General features: G+C 52.4%; 1 protein-coding gene across 1 annotated transcript in view; it reads right to left on the reverse strand.

Moving 5' to 3' along the window:
* The window catches only part of RRP7A (ribosomal RNA processing 7 homolog A), an 8,069-nt gene extending 1,625 nt beyond the window's left edge, over positions 1–6,444 (reverse strand). The window contains exons 1-6 of the mRNA XM_069581700.1: positions 6,282–6,444; positions 4,249–4,391; positions 2,155–2,280; positions 1,355–1,472; positions 1,074–1,171; positions 597–795 (exon numbers count right to left, since the gene is read on the reverse strand). Coding sequence (XP_069437801.1) covers positions 597–795; positions 1,074–1,171; positions 1,355–1,472; positions 2,155–2,280; positions 4,249–4,391; positions 6,282–6,354 — 757 coding nt within the window. The 5' untranslated portion in view covers positions 6,355–6,444. The remainder of the gene's footprint in view (positions 1–596; positions 796–1,073; positions 1,172–1,354; positions 1,473–2,154; positions 2,281–4,248; positions 4,392–6,281) is intronic.
* Positions 6,445–8,707: the final 2,263 nt, after the last annotated feature.

An 8,707-nucleotide genomic window follows, 5' to 3' on the forward strand; every position in this document is an offset into this window, starting at 1 on the left:
CCACCACTGCCCCGGTTGGTTGGCGCTCAGCACGGCCTCCCCCATTGCCTCTGTGCTAGGAAACGGTGCAGATGCTGCCAGGAAATGGAACTGGGCCACAACCCAGTCAGAGGATGCAGGCTGAAGTGGAGATAACATGCCTGAGGTTTCAGACAGAAACTTTACCAGGTCAATGGGACTTCCCTGGTGGCCCAAGGATTAAGACTCCACCTTGCAATGCTGGGGACTCAGATGCCACACGCAGCGGGGCCACTCAGCCCTCATGCCACAACTACCCGAGCCCAGGCACCTCAACTAGAGAGGGACCCACCCATCATGGTTAAGAGCCTGCTCACTACAATTAAGACCCAACAAAGCCAAAACAAACAAACAAACAAACAAACAAACAAACACTACCTCTGTTATCCCCTCCACCTCCAACACACACCCCGAGGTGAAGGAAGAAGGCTTTGGGGGTGCTGGGAGATCCCCGGGACCCCTCTCCCAGCCTAACAGACCAGGGAACTCCACGCAGCTGGGGCTGGCAGAGCGGCCACAAGACCACGGCCCGGGCACCCCGGCAGGGGGGTGAAGGACAGGGCCCTGGGGCGCCTTACGCTCCATCTTGGTCTCGCGGTGCTGCCAGGCGTAGAAGTTGAGCAGCTCCTTGCGGGCGCGCTTCCGCCTCTCCCGCTCCAGCACCCGCAGGCTGGCCGCCTCCGTCCTCGGGAGCACTGGTCGGCGGCCCCGGCGGGTCACCTTCACCCAGCCCTCCTCGTCGGGGACGCCTTCCTCCTCCTTGGCCTTGGCCTCCTCCTGTAGGTTACAGGGCCCGTGATGGGCAGGCGCCTGGGACCCACCGTGTGGCCCCAGGAGCCCCTCGCCGCCTCCTCTCCGCTCTCCCTCCCACGCCTGGCACCACCCCACCGCCTCGGCCGCTCCCTCCGCGCCCAGCACCGTGTGCCCTCACGCTGCTCCCTTCCAGCCCTGATCGTCTGCCCCGACGAGAGACCATTTCCCTCGAGAGGGGCGCTTCCAGCTGGATGTTACCAGCTGGGAGGCCCAGCCAGCCGCCGCCCGTGCGGAAGCCCCACCTCTGCTATCTTCCGGTCGTAGGTCTCCATGAAGGCGTCCACCTCGACCCTCAGAGCCTCGGGGTCCGGCACCGAGTCCGTGTAGTCTCGGATCCACTCTGAGGGGGAAGAGGGCGAAGGAGACGGGGATTCCTAGGCCTGACTCTCAGGGGCCCCCCAGGACCTGCAGCGGGGCGGGATCTCCTCGCCCAGGCCGCCGGGATGCACACCCTGAGGGCCAGGCGACACGGGCAGACGCGGCCCCCAAAGCTGCCCTCCCCACCCGGGGCCGCGGTACTGACTGAGGACGCCGCTCCTCACAGGGTGACTCTCAGTGGAGACCAGCAGGGGGCCCTTCAGGGCCAAGGCGGCCGACATGCCGCCTGGCTTCTGGAACACCACGTAGGCCACCTGGAAGCCCTGGAGGAGAGAGGTCAGTGGCAGGAGCCTTCCCCAGGGGCGTCTCACCCCAGGGCCCCCCACCCGCCCTCAGCCTGACTGCCGCGGGACCAGGGGAGAAGGGCTGTACTAACCCAGGGGTGGGGTGCCCACACTCCTAGCTACACAACTTCTGCTAAGAGTGACCCGATCCAGCGTCTTCACCAGGGAGCGGTGGACCCTGGGGCCTGTTTCACTTGCGGGAGGGACTCAGGGGAGGGCGTGCTCTCCCGGGGCCAGGAGTGGACGGACAGACGGGGCGGGGGGCGCCCGCAAAGTCCCCTCAACAGGAGGAGGTGTGGGCTCCCAGACACAGAGAAGGGAGACCAGGGCCACCAAGCCTAAGGGAGAATCAACTTCCGCGGGGGGAAGCCAGCGGTGGGGGTGCTAGGGGAGGCCCCTCGGGCAGGGAGCAGAGATGTCTTTGAGCTTCCCCCCGCAGGACGATGGAAAGAGCTGGACAGGGAGGCTCCAGGATGTGGCAAATTCGGGTGGAGGCCGCTCAGCTGACAGGCCTCCTAGACCACAGGTCAGGACGGGCCTGACCACAGGGAACACCCTAATTGCCGCGGCCTCCCCTGATGCCACGTTCCCCTCACAGGCCGGGGACACCGCTCGGCCCTGCGCACGCCCTCACTGCTGCGGCCCGGTCCTGCAGGCTTACGGGAACTGGTTTGGGGTTAAAGAACTTCGACCGGGGCTCCTTTGGGCTCTCAGCAAGCTCTGGCTTCTCCTGTAACTTCACCGACTGGACGGACCCGCAGGGGGAGAGGAGGCGGGACAAGCACTCCTGCCAGGGCAGAGAGAAGCGCAGGGTGAGCCTCCCGCCACACCGGAGCCCCAGAGTCCAGCCTGCAGGGCGGGCACAGAGGGCCTGGGCAGGCACAGAGGGCCTGGGCACGCCACCCCCTCCTCAACACCGAGGTCACAACCCCAGCCCCCCACGGCCCAAGGGGGCCACCTTTTTTGACTTTGTGTTCAAAGCTGTGGGTAAAAGGGGACTCCAGAAGGAGGAGACAGAGGGGAGACGGAATTCAGGTATAATTTTTTGGCTTTATGACCTAACCCTGCTGGAAGCATGTGCCCAGGGTATGCTCCGTCTGTTCCGGAAAGGGACTGCTCCCTTTGAAAGGCCACCTGGCTGAAAGATCTCTTTTCCCCTGTCAATGTCTCTGAGGGATCTCCAAAGGAGGAGTGGGTTCTCAACTTTTCTTTTCCCACTATTACAAGAATGCATGCATGCTAAGTCACTTCAGTCATGTCTGACTCTTTGCGACTCCGTGGATGGTAGCCCTCCAGTCTCCTCTGTCCATGGGATTCTCCAGGCAAGAATACTGGAGTGGGTTGCCATGCCCTCCTCCAGGGGATCTTCCTGACCCAGGGATTGAACCCAGTCTCTTAGAATAGGTGGGGATGTTTTTAATTGTATTTTGATTTTATAAATTTTACTACCTGAATCGCCGTTTAGAAATAATTAAATCTCCCCTGTTGGAATCAGGTTGGTGGTTATCGCTGGCAGGGGGAGGGGGCGCAGCGGGATTTCTGGGGTGTGGGCGATGCTGTTTTTCAGTCTGGGCGCAGATGACACAGATTTGCTCAATCTGTAAAGTGCAGCAAGTGCTACACCTGGGCCCAGGTGCTTCTCTGTTCATACACTAGTCTTCAGGAAACATTAAAAATGACATTCTCCCCTCTCACTGTTTCTCTCTTTAACTACAGAGGAATCTTTTAGAAATTAATATTTCTTTTCTGAAAAAAAAAAAAAAAACTCATTGGAAATCCAGCAATTCCTTTAGTTTCTCTTCTGTAAATTAAAGAAATACTAAATTTAATAGCTTTTGTGAAGAAAAAAAAAAGTAACACATATCTGCATGCATGCTAAGTCACTTTAGTCATGTTCAGCTTTTTGCAACCCTATGGCCTATAGCCCACCAGGCTCCTCTGTCCATGGAATTCTCCAGGCTAGGATACTGGAGTGGGTTGCCATGCCCTCTTCTAGGGGATCTTCCTGGAGGGATTGAACCTGTGTCTCCTGCATTAGCAGACAGGTTCTTTAACACTAGCGCCACCTGGGAAACCTCTGAATAGTAGACTCAGAGGTAATTTTACTTTCTCCTACTTTTCTTATTTTTTTTTTTTTACTATGGATGCGGATCAATTAAAAAAAAACAAAACAATGTTTATGTTGTCAGACTTCACACAAGTAGTTGGCACAACCTTCACAATACTCAAGAAAAAATGTGAGAACAAGTGTCTGTCCTGGAGGAGGGCATGACAACCCACTCCAGTATTCTTGCCTGGAGAATCCCATGGACAGGCAGGCTCCTCTGTCCATGGGGTTGCAAAGAGTAGGACACGACTGAATGACTAACACTTTTGGTTTCAAGTGTATCTGTCTTCAGGTGGAATTATGCTTGGCAGACATAGTTATGCAACAACTACTTTAGGCAACAGAAGACTTTAGCTGTACTATAATACTACCTGCAATGGACATGTATCAATTTTATAATCGGGGAAAAAACACGTAACTCAAACAATTCTGGGTAACATATAAGAAGCTATGGGCTCCCTAGAGAATTATATTTAAAAAAGGACATCTTTAAAATGCCAACTTCCTGTTGTAAGAGATGCAGACTTCCAGACACCACCCCTCGGGACTTCAGTTAGCTGCTTCCCTCTCATCACTGAGGACTGGGGGGTGGGGGGCCCACAGGAGCCCCTGCCCCAGGCTCAGGTTCCCTTCCAGACACGAGTTTACCTCTGTGCAGTACGGAGGCACGTTGAGGACAAAAAGAGTCCGCTTCTGAGGCCAGGAAGACTTGGTGCCTTCTCGAACTTTGTGCTCTCTCACATAGAGGTAATGAGAAGACTGCTGCTTTTCAGAGAATTTGATCGGAATGGCTGGAAGGAACGTGGGAACGGGGAGGGACGACACACGAGTCAGGTTCAGGCTGTCCCTTTTTAGTCCTGTGTGCCTGTTGGTCCGCCCATCCACCCATCCATCCTTCACTGAGCTCTTCTCCTAGGCAAGGCCTGTGCAAGATGCTTCGGCAGGCTACACAGCTGAACGAACACCATCTGCCCAGGAGGGGCTCCAGTCGGCAGTAGAAGAGAATTTTAATGGGATGCGAAAGGAGAGAGGTTCAAACTCTGCTGCTCTGGGAGTAAACCCCAAATCCTTACCACGGTCCCCCGTGTAGCCTCTCTTCACCCCATCTTCCCCTCTCCACACCACATACCTCCTCTCTGTTCCTCCAATCAGCCAGGGCCTCACCCATGCTGCTCTGAAACATCAGCCCTCATCCTTCCACCCATTCTTCAGGTCCTTACTCCCTCGGGAGAGCCTTACATGCCAGGTTAGAGCTACCCGCTTTGTGCCTTAACATCTCTCTCGGTCTCTAAGCCCCTTGCTGTGTGATGATTTGGATAATCGCTGGCATTCCCATAAACTTTAATCCTGTCACAAGAGATGCAAACTTCCAGACACCACCTCTTGGGGCACGGAGAGCACGGAGAGGATCCAGAGGATCCAACTGCAACCCTGCACTCAGGAAGCTCACGTAGTGAAGTGAGAGGACAGAACAAGTCAGCATGTAACAAGGTGGTATCAAATAGGAAGGAAAAACACAGAGTGAAGTAGAGCAGACTAATGGGTGACAGACGCCTTTGGGGAACACCTCTTTGAGGAAGTAACATTAAAGCCTCCACCAGGGGCTTCCCCAGAGGCTCAGTGGTAAAGAATACACCTGCCAATGCAGGAGACACAGGTTGGATCCTGGATCCGGGAAGATCCCACATGCCACAGAGCAACTAAGCCTGGGCACCACAACTACTGAGTCTGTGCTCCAGAGCCCGGGAGCAGCAACTGCTGAAGCCGGCATGCCACCTAGATAGAGCCGGTGCTCCACTAAAGAAACCACTGCAATGAGAGGCGCACTGCAACCAGAGAGCAGCCCCGCTCCTGGCAACTAGAGAAAGGCCGGAGCACCAACCAAGACCCAGCACAGCCAAAAATAAATAAAATTCCAAACAGGAAGGAAACAGAGTGAAGTAGTGCAGGGTACTGGGTGACACAGGCCTTTAGACATCTATCAGGACCACCTCTTTGAGGAAGTAACATTAAAGCTTCGACCAGAATGACACGAAGCCCTGTAACGGGGCAGAGCTGTCTGAGGAACTCAGAGGAAAAAGACACAGTAAGTACAAAAACTCTGTGGGTGTAAAGAGCTTGTTGTCTCGGAGAAACAGAAAGACAGAGCTTGTAGGTCAGCTAGAGCCAGGATAGGAGGGATGTGATGTCTGGATTTTGTTTTACGTGCTAACTTTAGTCACTGCAGAGAGTTCGTCGGGGATGGGCGTGTGAGGCAAGATCTGAGTTAAATCTGACTTTAGAAAGAACATTCTGGCAGCTGAGTGAAAAACAGAAGGCAGGGGAACAGGCGAGGTGAGCGCTGAGGCGGCTGGACCAGAAATTGCAAAAAGGGGCTGATAAGTGGATGGGTGCATCTCAGGGGGGAGAATACAGACAGACACAAGTTCGCCCTGGAAAAGTGTAGACGAAGGTGCGCTCACTCAAGGAAAGCGTTGGCCAAACTAGGCTCGTCCCGAGCCAAGTGAACCCAGACGAGAACAGGTGCCGCGTGGGCTGAGGGGGCCCGGGGCTTCAGAACCTTCTGGGGCTCACGTCCAAGCGTGTGACTGCTCCTCGGGGTCCTGACCCACTGCCGACCCCCCAGGCTCTTCGTGGAGAAGCACGGCCGCTCCCCAGCCTCGCGCCCCGCAGCCCCTTACCTGAGTAGCCGGGCAGGGTTGGAGCCCCCGAATCAGATTCCCGCGCCGCACGCTTCCTTCTGCGCGCCACCATCTTGCCGACCGGAAGCTGCGGGGGATGCTGGGAGTTGTAGTTGGTCGCTGGTAGCCGTTTCCGTGACGACGGCGCCTCCTGGGGCCCCGCCCTCTCGGTTCCAGGCCCGCCTCTTGCGACCCCTAGTTCCCGCCTGCCCGGTCCCGCGGTCCTCCAGGGCCCAACCTTCAGTTCAGTCGCTCAGTCGTGTCCGACTCTTTGCGACTCCATGAACTGCAGCACGCCAGGCCTCCCTGTCCATCGCCAGTTCTTGGAATAAGGAATTATATTAAAGTACATAATTATATCGTGTATGTAAAACAACATATGAATATGCAAACATTTATTATTTGTATGTAAATGTTTATTATGTAAATACATATATATATTAAAAAGTTACCACAGTATACTATTGTTGATATTTTATCAGTGTTGATATTTCTAAGTGCCGAAACATTCCTTCTCTAGATATCCCTCAGCCCTTTCCCATTTATAAAATAATTGTTTTAAGTATTTCCTTTACATGCACTGAGAACATCGTTATTATTTTTGCTAACCACTAGGCTACCAGAGAACTCCCAACAACCATTATTTCTTCGACTTTTACTTTTCTCCTTCTGGGACTCATGTCACAGATTTTAGACTTTTTGTTACAGTACCATAGGCCCCCAAAGTCCTTCATTATTTTTAAGTCTATTTTTCCTTATTGTTCAGATTGGGTAGTTTCTATTGTTTCACCTTCAAGTTCACAGATTCTTCTCTATTACTTTTTTGGGGGGGCGGGAGGGGGAGAATGGTACTTGTAGTTTTCAATTTTATTTGGCTGCACCGTGCGGCTTGTAGGATCTTAGTTCCCTAACCAGAAATCAAGCCCACAGCTTTGGCAGTGAGTGCAAAGTCCTAACTACTGGACCTCCAGGGAATTTGGTGTACTTTCAACTTGAAAAGGTTTTTCTCTACTTCTGAAACCAACTTAAAGTGGTTTTTCTTTACTTCTTCGATTGTTTGAAGTTCAAATATTCCATCAATTGTTTTGTGTTAATCGCTTATTGACGCATTTTTAATGGTTGCTTTTAAATCCTTATCAGTAACTAACATCTCTGTCATCATCGAGTTAACATCCATTCTTGTCTCCTTCAGGGTGAAATTTTCCTGATCTTTAGTATGATCTGGAGAAGGCAACAGCACCCCACTTCAGTACTCTTGCCTGGAAAATCCTATGGACGGAGGAGCCTGGTAGGCTGCAGTCCATGGGGTCTCTAGGAGTCGGACACGACTGAGCGACTTCACTTTCACTTTTCACTTTCATGCACTGGAGAAGGAAATGGCAACCCACTCCAGTGTTCTTGCCTGGAGAATCCCAGGGACAGGGGAGCCTGGTGGGCTGCCGTCTATGGGGTCGCACAGAGTCGGACACGACTGAGGCGACTTGGCAGTTAGTATGATTGACTATTGACTGAAACATGGCCATTATGAAAGTTCTGTATCTTATTTAAATGTTACAGCATACCTCCTCTAATGGGCATGGAAAGAAACTGTGTCATTACTACCAGGTTATGGGTGGCAGTGAGCTCCATCATCCTAGACCCTCTGCTAATACCCTGGTTGGGAGGAGCTGTGGGGAGGTGCCCATTTCTCCTCCTGTGGCCTCCACTGACATCGACTTAAAAGTCCCAGCTCCCAGATTTGCGGGTGCCCCCAATACAGCCTAGTGAGTGAGCATGCATACGTATCTAGGACTCAACTTGGCATTTACTAGTGAAGGTGAGGCTGCAGTTTTTCCTGTGGTGTTTCACTAGTTTTCTTTCAGTCTTGTTAAGCTATCCCTTTTCAGGTCCTCACTTGGGGTTTTGGTTGTTTGTTGGTCTGCTTATTCAGCACCCAGCTTGGCATGTATGAAGCAAAAAGGAAACCCAGGGAACTCAATGCTGGTCATTCACTGGGTCCCCAGCCAGTCTTTTTTCTTTCCACCTTCCAGTCTTATGTTTTATGTAAAATAGACAAGGTTGTATTTAGTGGAAAGGATAGGAATAAAATACTTGAATTCCATCTTCCCATAAACGAATGTAAAATGGTGCAGCCACTGTGGAAATCAAAATAGTTGCATCTTCAAAAAATTAAAAATAGAACTGCCACACAATCCAGCAATTCCTCTTCTGGGTATATACCAAAGAGCTGAAAACAGAGTCTTGAAGAGATATTTGTACATTCATGTTCATAGCATTATTCACAATCGCTAAAACATGGAAGCAACCCAAGTGTCCAACAGATGGATAAGCAAAATATGGTATACACAGTGGAGTATTATTTAGCCTTAAAAAGAAATGACACATGCTACAACATGGATGAACCTTGAGGACACTATGCCAAGTGA

Source organism: Ovis canadensis, chromosome 3 (genome assembly GCF_042477335.2).
Source record: "Ovis canadensis isolate MfBH-ARS-UI-01 breed Bighorn chromosome 3, ARS-UI_OviCan_v2, whole genome shotgun sequence".
Lineage (NCBI taxonomy): Eukaryota > Metazoa > Chordata > Mammalia > Artiodactyla > Bovidae > Ovis > Ovis canadensis.